This window comes from Lissotriton vulgaris, chromosome 8 (genome assembly GCF_964263255.1).
Source record: "Lissotriton vulgaris chromosome 8, aLisVul1.2, whole genome shotgun sequence".
Lineage (NCBI taxonomy): Eukaryota > Metazoa > Chordata > Amphibia > Caudata > Salamandridae > Lissotriton > Lissotriton vulgaris.
The window spans coordinates 109,116,418-109,138,817 of NC_141696.1; the positions used below are offsets into that span (position 1 = coordinate 109,116,418).

At 46.2% G+C, this 22,400-nt stretch overlaps 1 protein-coding gene across 1 annotated transcript in view; it reads left to right on the forward strand.

Annotated features, from left to right (window-relative positions):
- The first annotated feature begins 281 nt into the window (after positions 1-281).
- The window catches only part of LOC147693558 (transmembrane O-methyltransferase homolog), a 94,018-nt gene continuing 71,899 nt past the window's right edge, over positions 282-22,400 (forward strand). The window contains exon 1 of the mRNA XM_086933776.1: positions 282-473. Within this exon, the coding sequence (XP_086789902.1) occupies positions 282-473 (192 nt within the window). The remainder of the gene's footprint in view (positions 474-22,400) is intronic.

Consider the following 22,400-nt stretch of genomic DNA (forward strand, 5'->3'; position numbering starts at 1 on the left):
GAGTGCCTGGCCTCCATGCGCAGCAACGTCTTGACACACGCTTCACCCTACCAGGCAGAATGTGGCTGGCCCACATGTGAATGTCTGCTACAGTAGCCCAGACAACGTCCACACATCGGAGGGTGATGGCATCTCACCTGAGGATCTAGGCTATGGTGCCAAAAGCTTCAAAGAAAACCAGGAGCGCTGACATCTCATCAACCTGTAAGTAGGATAATAGACTCTCCTGAACACAGACAACCAGTTCACCAAAAGATACCCGGCGCTTCACATTTACCTAAATGGGGGATGTGAATAGACATCTGCAGGATCTAAAACTGCAGAGATCATCCAGCTGTCTTCCAGTCGGGAGGCCCCACTCACACTGTGGCCAAAAAACACAGAATGAGGCGAGAATGTCCATAGACTATCATATGTTGATCACATATCAGTACGCGATACTTCATGTCAATCATGCACCCAACACACTGGAAGTAAGTAAGTAATACTTTGTTTGTTTCAATTAATTAAAATTGTCAAAAGTGTCATAACACATAAAATACAAATAAACAGAACATTCATCGGCCTTAAGTAATTTCGAGCGTTGTCCTATGCGCCCTGAAGTATATAGCCATAGCACAGGCCCAGTAAAATGCAGTTCATATATGCAGTGTAAATTTGTTGACAAAACGACTGACACCCGATGGCACCTGGTAAGTGCCCCAAAAATTAGTCATATTCTGAGAGTATAAGGTGCAATAAAGTGTGTTACTATACGAACCGGTCCAGGTCTGTAAAACGGGGCCATGTGCTTGTAAATCTTAGTTGCAGCCAGCAGGGAGCACAGAGATGCTAAAGTGCAGAGTGCAGATTGTAAAATCATAGTCCCCGGTTCACGTTTCATGTGCAAAATACACAAAGTCCTGAGTTCAGCTATAATGTTGCTGAATTCTGAGCCCTTCGGGATTGTGCCATCAGTTAAAGACCCAAGTGCTAATTGTGCTTTTGAATGTCAGTGTTGTGAGTCCACCTGGGTTCAGATAAATTGTGAGCGTCTTAGTGATTTAGCAGCTTTTGAGTTAAGTCGATACATTTGGCAAATCTTGCGAACTCCACAGGGGTTTCCAGATTAAAAGGGAGCTCTTTTGCTTCCCTGCATGAACGTGCATCCTATTTTAAGAAAAGTGCCTTTATCAAAGAGTGGTGTGCATTTAAGAGGACACGACATATGCAGATCAGGTGGACCAAGGATTCCTCCTGTGAGTGACATTGCTACATGCGCCAATATTTGCTGGTGATTTCCAGCCACTGTTTACATCTTTAATTGCAAGAGCCATGAGTCTTGCTAAGAGAATCTGCTTGAGCAGTGGCTTTCTTAACACACAGTTTAAGTTTGGCTGGCAGCACCTTTCTCTATGAGCCTAGTTAGTATGACCTGGATGTTGCTAGATTTTCACTCTTGTGACCAATTTCATTGGGTAATAGACAAGAGTTGACAGTGGGTGAAGATGCAGTACGTGCAATGCAGCGAGGAGGGGTCGACCTATGAGGCCCAAGTAGCCGAGCTGTGAGGAAGACCGACGGCCACCGTGCGGCGTGCAGATGCACGCCATGCACGTCATGAGTTTTTGGCGGCTCGGCGGTTGTGATCTTGCTGACGTCGAGGCCCTTTCCGACCCCAACTACCGTTTTCCCTCTACAATCAAGCAGCCAAGTCGCCAGGGGCTGACACACAAACCGAGCTGTGGTGTTTGGGCCTCAGGCCCACATGGTAGCAAAAGGATGGACACAGACACTCCGTAGTGTGGTGTGATAACTGGCCACGAGCACATGCACCCAGGCCCTTTTATTGACAGGCTCATGTCACCCGTGACGCCTGAAAGGGATGCGTGTGGGGGGTGCAAGCGTGCCCACTCCCATAGGGAAGTGGCTACTACTCTGTCTGTCGAGACACTAGAACGTGTCTCGCAGGACACAACAAGAGCGGCAGCTCCATGAACCTCCATTACCCAATGTGGTGCTAACACATTTGCAGTCCCAGCCCTTCTACACCGCAAGATATGTGTCATCATGAGCTCCGCTGCAGTAAGAGCTGTACGTGGGAGTGGGTCTGTGATGAAGTAGCAGTGGGTTAAGGCCCTGCTGCATTGGCAGAACCCTGGCCCGCGGAAGCAGCCCAACCAGGTTTGGGTGCGGCTTGCAGACCAGGTGTGCCTCTGCCCAGCCAGTATCACCACGGTGCGCTTTCCTTCCCCATGCACCCCATGCAGCAAATCCCCAAGCTTGTTCACTGCTTTTTTTATTTCTGCTTATTTTCACCTACCAACACTTACTGGAAGATGATTGGTCTCACTGCTGGATTTGAGGATAATCGGTGCTATCAGATCTCCAAGGGAAAGAAGACCCAGAAAAGGCAGCAGTCTGCAGTCCACTGCTTTACTGTTAGTTCAGGAGTTGATCCAGGTCCTCTCTGGAACATTGGCAATTTTCTAGGGGCTCATGGAGAGGGCTGTGGGCAACATGAATATGCTAGAATACGTTGTGCATCCACACAACCTAACTGACCACTTTCAGTTTATCTACAGCTGTGCTAAGGTCTCTCTTCTCCAATGTATGCCTCAGGAAGGCTCATTAGCTTCCACAAAGTAGACAAAAAGTGAACTTTTTTCCTTAACCACAATACATGCCACCTTTATTTGAAGCTTTTTAATTTTCTCCTCTTGTACACGATTACCCAAGACACCCTTGGGTAATCGTGCGCTCAACAAATTGCATAAAATAAATAAATACATCTGCCATTACTTCAGGTGGTATATCTGCTTCCCTTTACATCAGACCCTGTCTAGGCCAGACTGGACACCAAAATCAGCCTTGGCAAAAGTGTTTGAACCAGCTGCACACTGCAAGATGCTGCACCCAGATTGGGATATAGGGCACCCTATCCTTCCCTGAAAGCAGTACCCTATTCTTCAGTGATGGAAAATTTGCCAGAGTGGCAGAATGGTCGTTGTAACGCTGGACTCTGAGTGTACAGGGGTACCAGATCACATGTTGATGTGCCTTTCATCATTGCTGATGTACCATGTCATTGGAAAACCATCAGCCTATGCAGAAAACCTTTATTCTGCAAACATCAGGCATTTTAACTATTCACATACAAGCAGCTCAGGGTGCAGAGCCTTTCGTTTAAGCCTTTTGTCTGTTCTCATGTAATATGAACAACATCAGTTACTCTGTCAGGCAACTTCCCACGCCTACCTACACGTGTCCCAGTGTGATAATCTCTTAGTGTGTTTCACACTCTGTGTGTGTGTCAAGCTACCCAAGTGTGTCTTTATGTTGGGCAGTTGTCATGTACTGGAAAAAAATCAGAAACATCTTATGCACCTCCTTATCTGCCAAATGTAGGACAAGTAACTCTTTTCTCCCATCTCCTTGGTCGCCTGCAGTGGTCGGTCAGGCTGGGCTATCCCCAGCTGCCGTCTTGCAACCGTAGCAGCTGTAACATTTGATGGTTGAAGAAAGGAAGCGGGTGATAGATTCTGTCTATGTGACCTCTTTGTGGACCACCACAGGGCCAACCACTAACACTGTAAAACGTAAAGGTCACAACTGACTCCATTTGTCACTATTGGGGCACACACAACAGTCATCTACCATGGAACTGACCAGACAATCAAATAGTGTGTTAACCATTACAGTCAATAGTTGAGATGAACAATTCTCAGAGTGCATCACAACTTCATCGACTGCCCCTACGTCAATAAAAACTTTCAGATGACCAAACCCTCATTGCCTCGATTTGCCATGACATTGACATGACTCTAACAGCAAAGAGTGAAGTCATGGAAGGTCTAGGCAGTGGCCAGATCAATGTAATAGCACTTAAGATAGTGTTATACAGCTTTTATTCATTCTCTCTTTCACTGAAATAGGACCATGTGAATGAACATGGTTTACAGCTATCAAACAGGATTCTGCCAAAGTCACATCACAGAAGCTTCTCTAATTGCCAAAAGCTTTGGACCTAGAGGCCTTCTCCCTGTGTTCCAATCTTCTAGTGGCAGACTGATGAAAGATGTGCAACCACCTGAACTCTGAGATCCTCACATGTGGAAAATGGTCCATATAGCGGGAGACATCGTTTACAACACACGCGTTACATCGCGTGCCTTTACAATGCAATTATTACAATGCAAAATCCATTAAAATGCATGTCATTACAAAGGACACAATAACAACGCATTCCCAAAAGTAACGCCTCGGCGGAGTTAGAATAGTAATTTGCGTTGTAATGGATCATGCGTCGTAATGACTTGCGTTGTAATGAAATGCGTTGTAATGGATTTTGCATTGTAAATAAAATGTTGTAATGGCACGCTTTGTAAAAGCGTGCGTTGTAACATGTCCTATTCCCATATAGCTCAATGGTTCATCTGAATGAAGATCACCAGTGGCCAGAACTAGAGAAGGGCAGAACCTGAAAGTGCGCATGATTACTGACTTCTCTCTTGTACCCCAGTTGAACCAGATCACTGAAATTTCCTTCATCATAAGGAACTTGAGACATATCTTCCCATACCCTTGTATCCCACCATATTGGAGAGGTCACCATTGCCTTACTTGGCCGCCTCCACCTATTTCACACCAAAGGATTACACTTGGTGCTCCTGTATTTGTCTAGTGCAGAACTCAGCTTCTTTTTTAGAATGCAGCTGCAAGACAGCTTCAATACCCCTGCAGCCATGAAACCCATCTTCAAGTGCTTTAAGCTCTGCAGAGACTACCTGAAGCAGACGGTTCTACTTCAAAGACCTCTGCATCACTCATCGAGCAATCCAAGACACCTGTCCGAAATTTCTGCAACACACCTATCAACCAAAATGAACCCTCAGATCAAGACTGTCTCTATTCCTGGTCAGATTCAAGTTCAGAAAGAACTTACATCAGCAGGACATACTTGATGGCTCAGACAGGCAAACCCTCGAGCTCTCTCTCAGCAAAATCAAGAAATCTTGCTAACCACTGAAGTTCTGAAGTTGTAGAGATGTGAATTTTCCCAGCAGACCTATCCTCCCACCTAAACCAAGACTACCTTCCGCCATTGATTCTGCCAATTAGCTGTCACCTAAACGAGAGACCTTGAACCCATCCCAAGATGGTAAGCTTAGGAAGCTCATTTTGGTGTGACTGACATGCTTAAGTGCAGACATGTTCCACAGTGGCATGGCTTGAGTACTCCTCTAGACCAACCTTTCCCACATATGTCACATTTTAAACACACACTTACCCAGCGAGTAGACTATGCAGCGCCCCAACAAGTGCAACTATATCTACCTTACACCCTTCTGCATCATTGACATGACAGAGCGCAGATCCCATGTTTGCAACAACACAACTGGAGGACCCACCGCTCCTCACACACATCACCCACGTAGCTTACACTGTAAAGGTTACTATACCAACCGTTGTATTGCATTCTATTGTATTGTAGCATTTGTACAACATTTATCATCCATATGTGGGGCACTGAGGTGCTTACCCACACGGATAGCAAGCGAAACCTTGTAGGGCAGGGGTCTCCAACCTTTTCTGTAATGAGAGCTATTTCTGATCGTGAAAAAACGTTCTACGTGCATTGTAACCAGACACCCAATCGACCAGCTTAATTGATTTTAAACCTAATGTCGATGGAGCCTGATACTATGGTTTGAACAAAATAATGTGACTAGGGGTATTATGATAGGGCTGTGAATGCATGGTCTGTGGGGATCTATGAACATGTGTGTGAATGAATGGGATATATGTGTATGGGTGACTGTGAGGTAAACCAGCCCAGTCCCCAAAACGTACCTGCACACCCGGATAAAGGTCCGTGGTCCGTTCCGACCACCAGAGGCAGGACGTGACCCGGAACCAAAACAAAGCACCCATCTAGAATCAGGAAATAACCCCTCCTCCTTATCATGTGTCATCGCAGGAGGAGAAGCGTTGGTTGAACCCTGCACCAGGAGGCGGAGCTGACCTGGAAAGACTCTAGGGGAGAGAGAGAAAAAGGACGAGACAGAGACAACGAGGAGAGACCCGGAAGCGAGTAGAGGAGGCGGAGACAACACAACCAAAGCTGACCTCCAGAGAAAGCCCGAAGAAGGATCACGAGAGGAAGCCGAACCTGAGGAAGAAGTCGAGCGGTGGAGCGAGGAGTGGTGGTGTCCACCGGAGGATGCGGAAGGGCGGCTGCAGCTCAGGTGAGTTGCAGCAGAGAGGGTAAGTGCTGACGGGACGGGTGGGTAGCTGTGTGGGAACAAGCACATCGGGGAGGGACAGAAAGGGGGGGGGGGGAGTATGAACGAACCAGCACTTGGCACGGTTTGTTTATTACCCTCAATAGGCATGTCCCGAGAGACCCCCACAACCCTGATCCAAGGCACGTAGTGGGAAGATTAGGACAGGACACAAGAAGTGAACACCGTCAACCTGTCTAAGACAATTGGTGTTCCTTATATTATAGATAGGAGGAGTTATACCCTACGTAGAATACAACCCAAGGAAGAAGCATTCTGTGATTATTCTTTTCTTATTACTTTCTTTATAAAACCCCACATTCTTTTCCCTGCTACACCGAACGGTCTCTCTTTTCCTTTTAAATCCCAGTTACTGACTGCTCCTTTCTCTTCCACATTTCCGAGCCTCTGGGGAAAACACATAACCAGGATAAGGCCGGACGGAGGACGCAAGACCACTGGAAGGAGGAGGAAGACCCGAAGTACATCAAGGAGTCTCACCTATAACTGGGCTGTGAACTTGAGAGACCCAATAAAAGCATCACCATTAAGAAATATATCCAGCCTCTGCGTCTGTTTATCCGGCCTGCCCTCCCACAGTGACTGAGAGCTTGTGCCGTATGTACTTGCGGCACAGGCCATAGCTTTCGCCATATGTAACACCTTTACATGTACAACACAAACATACAACCATTTTTTTAAATGGGAGAATTGTAAAGTGCAATATAAAAGTTCTATTCTGCACTTGATGGAACATTTTTCTGCACTTTAAAAATCTCCCATGTAAACAAAATGTCTGCATTTTTCAAATAGAAATGTGGCAGCGTGCCTACCAGCCACAGAGAGCAACATGCCTGGCCCGTGTAGATAAAACACTTTGAAATTAGAAATAATTCAACTGAAGAGTTAACTTTATGTTTATATGCATTTCATAAAACTCATCATTTTAATGTTTTCCCATTTCAAAGTGTCTTTACAAACAGGACGCATTTTAGTCCCAGGGGCCTGTAGACATCATGCTATATTTGAAACAGGAAAATGCAGTTATTTGTTTAAATGTAAGCAATTTAAAGTGAAGGAACATGCTTTGTAAAACATTAGGACTTAACTGGCTTAATTTAAAGTAGAGAAAAACATAAAGACGTAATGTTCCATAGAAATATTTTCTTCACTTTAAATGTCTCCTATTTAAAAGAAAATGACTGTATTTTGTGCTATAAACATGACACTCTGTCCATCAGCCACTAGGAGCAAGATGCCTGCTGTTTGTAAATGTGACACTTTGGAAAGGGAGAACATTAAAATGAAGTTAACTTCATTATTAAGTTAACTTCATTTTATTTTTTTCTCATTTAAAAGCATTTTGAAACATAATTTTGTTATATCCATTGAGTTGAGAACAACTTTTATTTAAGAGTTAAAAACCTCAGTGCTTCAGTTATGAACCTCTGTAACCCACAATAGTCATAAATCTGACTGAGCACTGCTCATTAACAGGCCCTGCTATCTTCAGCCTGATAATAATGTAAGATAAACATAGCCTTTTCTTAACTTTAAAAAGGAAACACAAAACGTATTTATTGCAGTTCTTAATTAAAAATGAACTCAAGGCTGGGAGCTACTCTGAAGGTTTCTATGAGGTATTGGTAGCTCGCGATCGACTGGTTGGAGACATGGGGAAGGGTGCTGTTTTTGTTTTCAACCTGCATGTGAAGTGTTTTCATGTTGTATGTGATGACCACCAAACTGTGGTTATCGATCCAGCAACTGGCGGTATGAGAGGGGAGGGTATGTGAGAGATAGACGTGCAAATTCAAACTGTAACAAGGACTAAAACATATAGACAGCTACTCGGAACCAGCCTAGCTGTATGAGCCGTGGAATGCTGTGTGTGTACCAGCAGAGGGGTAATCAGAGAAGGCCCAGTAATTCATATGCCAACGTGTACCCCTCACAGATGCTGGTTAATGAATAAAAGAGCGCCAAAATGACAAAAATAGGAATTGCTGACATGAGCAGCAAGCACACACTTTTTATTTTAAATTCAGGGAAATGGCCTATTGCTGCAGAAATACACCTGATATTTGATGAAGGGGTGGAACAATCAAGGCTTGACCCTGGGCAGAAACTACAAATCCTTAAAAGGCCCAGACACAACCTACTCCAGCTAGGTCGAAAGAAGCCAACATTTTGAGCAGAGGTTCATGTTCTAAGCCTCTTTCAGGCTCCTAGTCAGGTTATAGCTCAGTCCCTGGCAAGATTTGTACCTTGCACATGCTAGAGTGAGAGAGAAAACCCTCGGCCTGCTTCCTGCGAGCCCAGTACTTTTCCTTGATGTTAAAGCGCCTTTCTCTTTCTAGGTTACATAAAGAGGCATTTTCCTGTACTTCTATCATTTCCTCCCTGACAAGTTTCACTTTCATTATTTGTAGTGATTGACATTTCAGCAGGGGCGGTTCCTCCATTAGGGCGGAGGAGCGTCGCCCTACTGCTTTCTCGCAATGCGAGAAGCAGAAACATAAAATTATATTTTATATACCATTTTATGTTTCTGCTTCTTGACCTGCGAGAAAGCAAACACAGGGTACGCCTGGTTGGGGGCGGGCGGGAGGGTATGCCTGTTTGGGGGCGGGCGGGTCCGGGAGGAGTGGCTTGCCCACTGTTGTGGGCTCTGACTGTTTGGTCAGACCTCTGGGGCTGACCAAACCAGTCATGCGCTCGCTACATTTTCTCTATGTAGGCTGCATGCAGCCTACATAGAGAAAATGGCCTCCCTACATTGGCCATTGCAGCATTGTGATTGGCTTGGGGAGTGGAGGGACGATGCATGCTGCCTGTTACTGCTGAACGCGGGACCCGGCCAGGAGCGGAGGCAGCGTGGGACCCGGTAAAGTACGTTTTTTTAATTAATGTTGTTAACCGTCGCCTCCGCGCGACCCCCCCCACCCACGAGCCATGCAAGCCGCGACTGCATTTCAGAAGAAAAAAAGACCATTTGCTGAAAGGAGGCATCCTCTGCTTCTATTGTTTCGGCTAGGGCAGCTGCATGGCACCGTTTTTTCAGATTTTGTTGAATTTAGCCCAGCTTTTTCCTGACCTATGAGCCTAGAGAAAACACCTTTTGTATGTCTCCCCAGGTTACCTTACCTTCTGGTCTCCACTATATGTTCTCTTCCCCAGCCCCATCCCCCATGCTTCCCACTACAACCCCCACTAACTAAATCTGCTCTCACCTCTAGCAAGAGGCCTATGAACAAAGCAACAGTAGCCAATAAACGTCATTTCCTGTCCTAGACAACTCATAGTTCACCCAGCAGAGTTGATTGATTCTGAGCACATGTGCATATGTAATATTCCTCTGTGTAACTTGCTGTGTAATCTTGTAAATACCTAACTCACCCTGAGTTACAGTAGTAGCCATAAGTTTGGTCCCATGCTACCATATTACTCTAAACTTTCTCATGCAACATTCCTCAGGCTAATGTAAAGCGCTTTGACACCTCTGGTAATGTACGCGCTATATAAAATTGCATAAATAAATACATATCTGCTTTGGGAGGAGAGCAGAGCTCTCCCGCCTTTTTAATCCAAAAAGCATGTTTGACAGAGAGGTGTTTCTCAAACCAGACCGCTTCGGGTCTACACACCTGCGGCAAGGCCGTGCCATAAAACCAAAGCAAAAATGAACCAGAGGAGGATAAAAGATAAACAAGCATTTGCAATGCAATAGGTCTCGCATTATGAAAGTTTGAGCTATTGGTCTTGTAAATGACAAATTTTTTATTTATGTGTTGGTTTTGAAAATAGCGAAATTAATAGCTGTGTCATTTACAATGCCAATACTTTTATCTTTTGCAAATGTGACACCTATAGCATTTGTAATGCAACATGTTTTGTATTTACGTGACTTAGATATATTGATATTACAAATAACAATGGCTTTTAATTTTTTTAAATACATAATACTTAAATAAAAGTTATTGTAATTTATAATGGCAATAGCTTAAACTTTTGTAAATAACTTTTTTGAGGATTATGTTCAGTGTATTTTATTGTGACGAAAATCCAAGAACAGAAGTGAAATATTATCATCTTTGTGACATTTGTAATAAAGCTTGAAACATTGAGAGAACATATTTGAACCAGTTGATGTTGAATGGTTGCACAGATTGATACTGTGGTGGCGACGAGTGATGCTGTGGCGTTCAGTGATGTTGTGGTAGCGCATATTGATGTTGTGGTGCCCCTGAGTGATGCTGTGGTGCCCCTGAGTGATGCTGTGGTGCCCCTGAGTGATGCTGTGGTCGTGCTGAGTGATGCTGTGGTACCCCTGAATGATGCTGTGGTGGTGCGCTAGATAGAGTGAGTGAGGGCGATAGATAGAGTGAGTGAGGGCGATAGATAGAGTGAGTGAGGGCGATAGATAGAGGGAGTGAGGGCGATAGATAGAGGAGGTGAGGGCTATCGATATAGAGGGAGGGCGATAGATAGATCGAGTGAGGGAGGACGATAGATAGATCGTGTGAGGGAGGGCGATAGATAGAGTGAGGGAGGGCGATAGATAGATAGGTAGATAGATAGAGCGAGGGAGGGCGATAGATAGATAGAGCGAGGGAGGGCGATAGATAGATAGAGCGAGGGAGGGCGATAGATTGATAGATCGAGTGAGGGAGGGCGATAGATAGATAGGTAGAGTGAGTGAGGTTGGTAGAGTGAGTGAGGGCGGTAGAGTGAGTGAGGGCGGTAGAGTGAGTGAGGGCGGTAAAGTGAGTGAGGGCAGTAGAGTGAGAGGGGTTGAGTGGTAGAGTGAGGGCGGTAGAGTGGTAGAGTGAGGGCGGTAGAGTGGTAGAGTGAGGGCGATAGAGTGGTAGAGGTATGTGAGAGGGTGAGGGTGTGTGAGGGTGAGGATGAGGGGGTGTGAGGGTGAGGATGAGGGTGTGTGAGGGTGAGGGTGTGAGAGGGTGTGTGAGGGTGACCCAGATTGAAGAGTCAAAGATGAAGTTGTGGGTGCTTAAATTTGGTGTTCATATGTGGTAATCTGCATACTAACACTGTATGCGTCACCTTGATTCTGAGGTCAACACAGCTACAATGTTGCCCAATATCACATATGAGGTCTCAGCCAGGTCTAGCTTTACAGCCAAAAGCACACTGCATGCTGGGACTTGTAGTTTCACTGTTAACAGCGTAAGTATAGGTTAATAAATCGCAGCATGCAAAGAGCTGTTGTATAAAAAAAGGGCTGAACTTATCACACTTCACGTGGTCCTTCTTGGCAGCAGTAATATGAATAATTGGCAAGTGCAATAGGTTTAGCCAAAGGCACAACTCGATCTCTAGCTATGTCAATTGTTTCGCCTATGTTGTTGTGAATGAGCAAAAATAAAAAAGTGCTTGTTTTCCAATGACGAGAGGCATTTCCAAAAAACGCCCAAAAAACAAAGAAAATAAGCACATGCCCATCTCGCATGTGCATGTATCTGGCGTTAGCATATCACATGTGCATGTATCTGTCAAGACGCTCCAGTGACACCAGTGTGATGACGTGTACGTCATGATGCAGTAGCCATTTAAACAAGAGGAGAGGGCGGCCGTGTCTTTGCACATCAGCATGTGACATCAGCCTGTGGGCGTGGCAGCCTGCATTAGAGAAACGGCCTCCGGACGCAACCATTCGAATCCAAGAATGGGCTCATTCTAAGTTCAGTCTGATGCTCAATTGCAGTTGATCCCTAATCTCATAGTGGCACAATGTCTAAGGCATCTTTAGGTATTAAAAGCGTACTAATTTTAAAAATGGCATGGTTAAAGTGTTCAGAATGTTATGTGTATACTATCCCAATATTCAACATATGTCGGTCACACAATGGTAACGTGTTTATATTGACAAGCAGAAACAAGCGGGTCGGGCAGACGAGTGCAGTGGGGGGCAGGAGAGCCTTTCAAGGAATGCAGAGTCTGCAGGGGGCACACAATGTAAAACAAGCATGCTGATGCATGCATGGGTGTCTGCTGAGGTCTGGGCGCACTGCACCCTCCGCACTAACCTCCCGCAGATGCTGAGGACTGCTCGCCGTCGCTCCCCCTGACAGCCAAGCTTTGACGGGCTTGAACCTGGCCAAGTTTCCAGAGCAACGTAACCAGGGACAGTAGAGACAAACAAGCCCAGGAGGTGCTGTGTGCCCCAAGCCCCACCCACGTCGCCAAACGGGGGCTGACAGCACCCTCGATCATATATGTCACTCGGTGCAGCAAAACCTGCGTCACACGATGCGCAGCTATTTTGCAGAACAAATATTAATAAAGGCTCTTTTGGTGGCATTTATTTATGGTGTCTAACTTTAAATACACATCAGAAGAACTTTGAAGCTTCCCTGTCCTCAAGAATGCCCGAAGCGAGGGAGCAGGGTTTCTTTTGTTACGCAAGGGGCACTGGAAGAGGGCATTTTTTGAGTTAATGAATGAAGGAAGGCTCCCAGCCCTCCAGGCAGGAAGGGGAAGTGGGGCCGAGGGGAGGGGTATTGATTTACACATATCAATAGAACAGGTTTTACGAACAAGGTGAGAAGCTCCCCCTGCTTACACAAAGGAGCTTGTGGGAGGAGCTGGGGGGCTGTGGGTGCACGCTCAGCGGGGAGGGGTCTAGGGAACAAAGATGTGTGGGGGAGAGCAGATACCCAACAAACCGAAACTGCCCCTCCCACACCGCAACCCGACCACCCTCCCTGCACAGGTTTCGATCGCTTCGGGGAGCTCCCCTGCCCTGCAAGGGACAGCACCAGCCAAAACACGCGGGTTTTAAAGTGAGCTATAAGACACCGAAAAAAAAACAAGGCCCTGAGCAGGCTTCTTTCTATATGGGATTTATGTATGTAATCATAAAGCTGAGCGGGCAGACAATGAGCGTTTTCGGCGCCTGATCTCGGAGTTCCACCTGAATACATTCGTTGACGAACTCAGCATAGTAAACACGAGGAATGTCTCCTGTTTAATAATCTATGCTCATATCTCACCTAGTTAGATTTGTGAATATTTTAACGGCCCTGTCGCTGCTGTGAGGAACCCTGCGAGCTGGCTATTTATCCAGCAGGATGGCAGAGGTCCCCCTCACCATAATTTCTACCATGGCGAGAAACAACACCTTGGTCCCCACAGGCAAACAAAGTTTCACGTGCACTGTAGTCTGAGCGGACATGCCTGCACACGCAAGCGCCAGCATCACACTGATTGTGATTCCAGGACTGCCCCATGTTCTGCAAAGATTCCAAACTGACTGCCTGCTGTCCTGGGTGGATGCCTGCAATAAAAGTCTTCCAGTTAGCTCTATGTGCTCTACACCAAGTACCCACTACAGGGCGCCTCGGCACTTAATCGTCACCAGGGGCTCTCACTTTGAAGAGTCTGATAGTTCAAGACCTCTGCCATTATTCTTCAGCAGCAGGCTAGTACATCAACGCTCACTAATCACAGAGCGAGAAACAAACAAGAAACAAAACAAATTAAAATTTAGTGAACTCCGTTTTGAGTGCGGCATCTTCAGCGAGACGTCTTTAAAGTTGGTTACACTGTTTGTGTGTTGGGACATGAAATCAATCAGATATTTCAAAAACTCAGCCGCTAATGCCAAATTCTGTATTACATGACAATTGCCGAAGTGCTGCTGAAGGTGAGCTCTCAAAATACCCTGGATGCCTTAAATATCAGTCTCGGGCGCCTTTAATATCAATCTTGCATCGTTAAATAGACCGCGTCCCTCCCCTCTGAAGAGAATTTGCGGGTTTGTAGCCATATTGGTAACAGTTTGATCAATACTTACGCGTGGAGTGCGTTTAAAATGATACATTGCATTTTTTTACTATAGGCAAAGTGCACCTGTTTTTCATTCCATATTTCCATTTGCTGTTTCTGAATAGTTGCAAAGGAAAATAGTACCAGGCTCGTTCTCAGCAGCACTGTACTTGAAGGCAGAAATTGGGGAGAATTCATAGGAGACCCTCGCATCGGCCGCACGGCCATAAAAACGAAAGTGAGCCACACAGGGAACAAGAAGTGGGCAAAGAGGTGTCACTTGAGGGAGAAGGGGAGAGGAAGGAAGAAGAGGGAACGTGGAGGGAAAGTGAATGCAGCAGGGGGCGGAGCGGATCCCTTTGAAGCACGGCCGCCGTGAAAGAAGTGTGTGTTAATTAGGGGGAGGAGAAGTGAGACCGAGTGTGCTGGGGAAGCAACAGATGGCTTTAATGTGAAGCTCTCGGAGGCAGCGCGGTCACGAGAACTCATGCACTCGTGGAAATCCGCTTTCGTTAAAGTTTTTGGGTTCACCGTAATAGGTCTCTCTACGAGACCTAAAAATGCTGGCTAGGGCGGACTTCGGCCACTTAACACGCCACCATCACCCCCTCGTGACTCATTAAAAGCAGCGGAGAAGCTATCAAATTGCAATGGAAACTTTGAGACGCCAACAGCGCCACCTAGTGTTTCTCCTTTCCGTATCTTAACACTGCATTTGAAAAGATCTTCGAATCCTTTATTCAGCGGTGGACGCCGCTTACATTCGTAAACCCATCATTACATTGATGACGTCTCATGGTGTAGGTTTAGCGGAATCCTGTAAACTCCAGAGCTTTAACAGCCGTTCACTCTTCCGTTTATCGGAGTAACCGCTAGAACTATTTGCGAGAGTCCTTGTTGTCTTGTCACCCCCCCGTTGGAAACTTTTTACCGTCGTTTCCATATTGATTGTTTATTTAGCTATTTCTATAGCGTGCCATTTTCACTTGTTTGTGTTTCCGGAATTCTCTTTATTCACGGTGTAACTTTGTTCTTCCGAACACCCTATTGTGCATCAGGAATACCTTTGGTGCGTTTTAGGAGGCTTCTAATCACCCATTTAATTTCAGGTCTTTTTTATTTTCTACATAACAGGTACATTCGTATTGCATTTGAGAGGTCCAGTTGGTCGGTACATAAATGTAGGGATAGACTAAGGTCTGGTGGACCACATGCAGAACACTTGAAACCTCTCCTAAAGCCAATGCCGACTCCCCTCCTCTTTCACAGAAGTGTGGCTACCTGAAAAAGTGAGCTCAGTATCCGGCGACCATAACTCATTTATCCATGTTTCTGAAGAAGATCCAACTGATACTCGCTAAGAAGACTATTAATAGAAAGAGCATTTTTATGAAGGGAGCGTTCTGGAAGTAGTGCGGCCCTAAGACAATTGTGACCAGTATGGGAATACAGCCTAACTCACTCCACCGACCTGAAAGAGCCCCTTCCAAAGGGACTAGAGTCGACAGAGGTCAGAGCAGTTTCAGACCGAAAGCTTATTCCTGTAACTCATCTGGGGCCTGAAATTATCTCACTCCTGAGGAGAATAGCTGTGAGTAGAACCGGTAGCTGCTTTAAAATGACCAGCATGGTAATCGCTGAAAACAGCTGCATGTGACCTGAAATATTTAAATCCAGCTTTGATTCAAACTTATGTTGCCCTAAGCTTGATAAAATAAGTTCCCATGAGCTGTGTAGTAATAAATTGCATTAAATTCTGACGTTACTGTAGGTTTGTACACACACACACACATATATATTTATATATATATATATATGATTTACATATGTCGGATCCCGAGTATGGAAACTCTGGTCTTGGGTTATCCCTGTCAGCTTGTGAAGCCGCTTGCGCTGAGCATCTATTACCTCTTCATGTCTTGCTAATCCCAGTCCACGCCGTATGAGAGAATATCAAAGCGGAAGCATTCTAGGCAACCAGACCAAATAAAACACCATCACAAACAGATACTGCAGCATCCAGTGCACTTTTTACAGCTGTAATTTATGAACTAGGACTGCAAAGAGGAAGACCAGGACACAGAATAATGAAGAATACTGGCAAGTAACTGGGCCAGATGTCCCTCATGGGCTGCTAATCCTGGCGACCAGTGCGAGAGCCCGACTGCGCTCCCTATGACTTTTGATATCTACTCCTAGAATGTTCAGTTATGTCGCAAGGAGCTGAAGCTTCTCATTAGCTCGTCTCACACTAGTCTGATTGCAACCTTGCATTCGGAATGACAGGCGTGGCAACCAATAGCAGTAAAGGGGAATTTCCAATGCAAGGCAAGATTCCAATGTCATTGAGCACCATGCCCCAGTCAGTGTCTCAGCCTCATTTGTGCAAACCCCACAGGGCACTTCCGTGTTCCAATATCTGTTGATGCCAAAACCACAGCACAAGGTGCAGACGGAACTGCGAGGACATGGGCTGCTGCCACAACCTCACTAACACTGTTGCCGCCCTCCTCCCCACATTACTCCATATGGGTGAAATTGTGGGTCACGTGGCTATTTATTTACTGAATTTCTAGAGCGCACTATCACCTGACAGGCATCCTGGCGCTAGTAACTCAGCCTGACAACCTCCGTTAGACCTTACTGTAGCCAACCCCTAAGTCTTAGGAAATAGCCATGTTTTGAAATTCCTTCTAAATTAGAGAAGGTCACTCATTTGTCTCAGCTAAAGAGGTAAAGTATTACAGAGATTTGCTGCCACAACACCAAAGGATCTACCACCTGCTCTAACTTTTTTGAATCGGGGGATTTTTATCAGTTTTGCCCCAGATAAGCGCAGAGTTCGGGTAGGAACGTACCACTCGAATTTACGTTGAAGAGAGATATGACCCATTCCATGCAGGGCCTTAAAAACTAGGCAAAGTGATTTAAACTTGATTCTTTGTTTCACAGGGAGCCAGTGCAGCTCCGCCAGGGCCAATGAAGCGGAGGACCTTCTAGACCAGCCTAATACTAATTTAGCTGCGGTTGACTGTAACCTCTGCATCCTGTCCAGTAGAGACTTTGGGGATTCAAGGAGCAGGGCATTACAGTAATCAACTCGGCTAAGTACGGTACTCCGTGCTATCAGTGAACGCGCCAAAGGGGGGAGCAACGGAAAGATCTTCCTTAAAGAACGAATGATGGCCAGGCAGCAACCTATAACTTTCGTGACATGCACCTCCAAAGTAAGATTACAATCGAATGTCACACCCAGGTTGCAAACTGTCTTGACAGGCTGAACAAAATTAAGGGAATCAGAGGGCTAAAAATTACTAGACAACACGGAAGGAATCCTTCTCATGGCACAGTAAAGCACCTCCGTTTTAGACGCATTAAATTGCAGCAAGTTATCCCTCAGCCACAATGTCATAACCCACAGGCAACTGTGAAACCCCCCTAGAGAAGTTGACTGTGCTCCCTCCAGGGAGAGAATTGCGTATCATCTGCGTAATTAAAGATCTTAATGTTATGACGCTTGATGACCGCCATCAGGGGTATTATGTAGATATTAAAAAGAATAGGGCTAATGGCCGAGCCCTGTGGCACGCCATGCGAGACACTAGTAAAAACAGATTGGTAAGGAGAGAGGGACACTGCCTGCTGCCTACCTGACAGAAAAGACTGGAACCACCTAAGGGCGCAGCTCGTCACTCCCACCTCTTTCAGTCGTTTTAACAGGATTTCATGGTTAACCATTTGAGTCACTCAAGAGGATAGCTCCTTCCTGCAGAATGTGATGAGGGGCCCCTGAGTCTCCCATATCACACAGATATTCATTGTCCTTGGGCTGAATGGGGGGGGGGAGGGGGGGTCACTGAAAGTTTAGGGGCCCCTGAAGGGTTGGAGGGCCACCTGCGTTGCTACGCCCTTGGGCTAGGCATCATCTTGGCAGGAGCTACAGAGGCTGATGGCACAGTGAAGGGGGCCCTCTTGCTTTACTACGTCCAACAAGACATGCTGAAATTGTCCTCAGATGACTACTCCTCAACACCACTGAAGGTTTTGGGAAAAGGTTGTGGCAATGCACCCAGAGCTTCCAAATTTGGAACTGTGGAACTAGGTTCAAATCTCAGCATCGGATCAACATCTTCTGATACTTGGCAGATCATTTAATCTCCCGTGCCTTTAAAAAAAAAATCTGGCCTTGTGTAATGATATTACTGGAGAGGTGTGGTGCAGCGGCCAGGGCAGCTGACTTCGGAGCACAGGGTTCACGGTTCGATCTCCGGCTCCAGCGGCAGCTCACCTCAGCACCATGTGACTCTGGGCAATAGCTCACTTCATTTTCACGACGGCCCTCAGCGCCTTGAGACCCGTAAGGGTGAGTAGTTTGTGCTTTAGAAATACGGATTAACATTTTTTACTGGTGCTCAAGTAGATTTCTTCAATACCTTTAGGGTGAGTTGCGCTACATACATCTGCAATAAAAAACATACCAGGCCTCTGTGGATATGCTAAACACACTTCAGTCACCAGGTTAACCCTGGCTATGACCTATTCTTGCTACACATTGCACACCAATGAGTCCATGGACACATTTCCTATTAAATTGATAGAGTTGGTAAGCACATGCACAGTTGTTGACCCGAGCAAGAGGTACACCTGCAAATTATTGAGGCCTGCAGCTATTCGCACCTTCTACAAAAACATCTTTCAAAAATCTGGGCTTAAGCTCCCAGCCTTGCCGGCAGTGAGTGGAGGTGCTGGACTGTGAGGACCGTGGGCAACCCACACTGAGGCAGCATTCACATCAACAGGGTCAGGGAGGAACCACCCCAGAGAGAGAGCAAGATAGCCCAAAGAGCAGTGGTGCTGGAACTGGGGGTGCTGGAGGTGCTGCAGCACCCCTATAGAACTTGAAAGAGTTTAGATGGAGAATGAACAATAAGGGGACCATTGAAATGTTTTTCTTCTGGCAGTATGTGATGTGTTCTAAAAGTTGCTGGTCAATGTCCCCACTTCAAAAATTGTCTCAGCACCACTGACAAACAGTGAGCTGTCTCGGACTCATGCCAAGATCACCAAACTAGATGAATCAGAGGTCACTCGGCCAGTAGTGCTGGAACAATTTTCAGAGTGGGGGTGCTGCCATCAATGTTACATCACTGAAGTCATCGGGTTTATGAAAAATCCAAGCATCACACAAAGAACACATGTAGCAAACGAGCCACAAGACTGGTGAGGGCGTAGTATGTAGCCTGTGATAACTTTGGAGCAGGCTGTTGCAAATACATTACTAAAGTATAATGTGGTGACACATTGTAATTTGCCGACAGTTCATTTTCTACTGAAATGGCCACTAAATTTGCCCATCCATGCTGCTTTACAGAAGCACATAGATGGCGCTCAAACGATAAAGTGTGGAAAATGGGTTTTAGTATATATTAATCATTTGCACATCACCAAGTTAAGTGTCTTGATTCGTTTTGATTATATTAAAATCTTTATTTCCACTTCAGAATTACAAAATAATGAGCTTCTTGTATTTTTTCGTAAAGGTGAGACAAAAATCATGAGTGGAATCAGACAACAGGAAAGAATATGCAGCAGAGGCTGAGGGCAGGGGCATTGATAGCACTGGCTCTGAGAGCAATGGAGATGATGTGAAGCTGGGGAGAACATCACGACAAGAAATCAAAAACAGGGCTACCGAAATTAGGAACAGGAGTTCAGAGATCAAGAATAGGCTGTACTCGATAGGCACTGGGATGAGTAAACGAGTGGAACCAGAGGCGGCTCCTCCCCTATCTCCCCCCTCAACCCTACTGAAAGCCAAGAGAGGCAACCCACAAAAATAAAATGATAATAAAACATTTTTATGATAATTTTATTTTTAGCCCTGCAGGCTGTGAGCTGAGGGAGGGCCGTGGTCTCCCATACTGACGCTACAGCTGCAGCACCAGGAAGGAGGGGATGTGTGGGCACTGCGCCATCACGCACACTTAGCCTTTCTCCACCTAGCTGTGTTGTACAGCTGGTTGGAGAAAACAACACAGGCTCCCAGTGTATGTCTGAGCGCTGAAACGAGGCGCTCAGACCAATCCCAGCGCTGCTCACATGCTGAGTATAGTATTCCCAGCATGTGAGCAGCACTAGGATAGGGAGCCTGCACAGTGTGCAGCAGTTCCTGGACATCCAGGCAGCGAGGATTGGGAGGAAGGAGGAGGCTGTCAGAGCTGGTAAGTTACATTTTTTATATGTTTATTCTTTGTTTTTGTATACCCCCCACCTCACCACTTCTTAATATGAATGACCGCTAATGCAAGGAACTTAAGAATGTACCCAAAAGCCCCTTGGACAAAGGAGGCCCTGCTACCTTATGGAAACTGGAACATAGATTCAGAATAAGAAACTGAGGGATGTACCTAGCAGGCACTGGGACAACTAATGCTTTAGTGGTATGTGAAACAAATAGAGAAACTCAGAACAAGGCTAACAACAAAAGAAAGACTCAATCAAGAAAAGAACAATTCAACAAATTCATGGTCAGAACACCAACAGGAAAAAGAGAGAAAGACAGGAAATCAGTGTACTAAGTTAAGGCAGTAAGAAGGTGAGGCTATGGGGCACTGAAGAAACAAATTAAATCAGAATGTCTAACAAGGCAGCCACAGGAAAGGAGGCCAATATTGTAGTGGCGCAAATGAGGATTCTTCTTAAATTCTCAAAGGCAGTTTCACCAGTGCAGGCAACTGGAATTGAAAGCAGGAGCTCCCAGAAATGGCAGTTAATATCACAAATTCTAAAGGAAGAAACTAGTCTTAAATCCCTCCTTTTAGCTCACTTTGGAACGCAGAGCAGGTGTGAGCAAACTACAGTACAGCGCAGAAGAGAGCATTTGACGTCCCGCCTCCATGTCGCTTTCAGCTGAGGTACATGGAGATTCCACAAGGAAGCAACAAGTGTGGACAAGGGACAGTGGCAAAGTCCGTGAACAGCATAATTTTTAACTTGCTCTTATCCACGGCTCAGGCTCTTTTCATTTGAGGCTATTTCATTGGGGAAGCACTGTGTAGAATTGTTTTAACACCCTACCTGTACTCGAACTTTGGGTCTCCCTGCCTCGGTCCGACGCGGTGTTTACCGTTGCGCGGAGGGCGGGGGAGACAGAGACAGGCACTTCCGGGAGGGCAGCGGTCTAGTTTTGGGGTGGGCGCTGCTTAAAAACACTTTGGCAGAGCAGCCGCGATGTGGACAAGGGACTGTGGCAGGTTTCCAGGTCCTATCGCGGCACAGTCTGTGGACAGCATAATTTTTAACTTGCTTTTATCCACTGCTCAGGCTCTTTTAATTTGAGGCTATTTCGTTGGGGAAGCACTGTGTAGAATTGTTTTAACACCCTACCTGTACTCGAACTTTGGGTCTCCCTGCCTCGGTCCGACGCGGTGTTTACCGTTGCTGGGAGGGCGGGGGAGACAAAAACAGGCACTTCCGGCAGGGCAGCGGTCTAGTTGTGGGGAGGGCTGTGCTTAATAACATCATGACCTCGCGTCCGCACAGCGGGCGCGCCGAAGGCGCGCCAAAGGCGAATCCATCTGCGCCCGTCCGCGGCCGACCGGGGCTAGGGGCCAGCCCAGAAGCCCTGCCGGTTTCGGACCAAGACGCCATTACAGCCCAGGGAGGCTCCACGCTCTCTGCCCTAACCTGGACAAGAAATGCAGGCATAGTATTAATGTTGAGGTGGAGCCCTGGCAATGCAGTTACTGCGCTTTCGGGGCAGAAACACTAGCAGAGACTACAGAAGGCGGTAATGCGCTCAGGCTTGCACTCATCAACTGTAGATCCTTAAGGAAACACAAATTTGAAATATGTGACCTTCTCTTGGAAGATCAAACGGATGTCCTGTTTTTTACGGAAACATGGCTGGATATTGACTCTGCGCCTGAAATTCTGGAGGCACTCCCTAATGGCTATGGGATCGTGCGAATTGACAGAGGATCAGGACGGGGGGGGGGAGAGGGGGGGGGGCATTGCAATTATTTATAAACACGGCATTAATTGCTCACTGGTACCTCCTAACATAACAGATGGGGAAGCAGGCCTGTTTACTATCAGCTTGGCCACTAACTATGTTGTGAAGGGGTTACTGATATACAGACCCCCTGGCCCTCATCTGCGCTTTACCCCCAGCCTAATTGACTATCTCATACAACCAGCCATTCGTTTTGAAAAACGTCTGGTTTTGGGAGATATGAATTTGCATCTTGATGATGCACTCAGCTCTGGGGCACAAGAGCTTCGTCAGGAACTTGAAGTCTTACAAATAATTTTACAATCTGAACTCCCCACCCATAAACTAGGGCATTT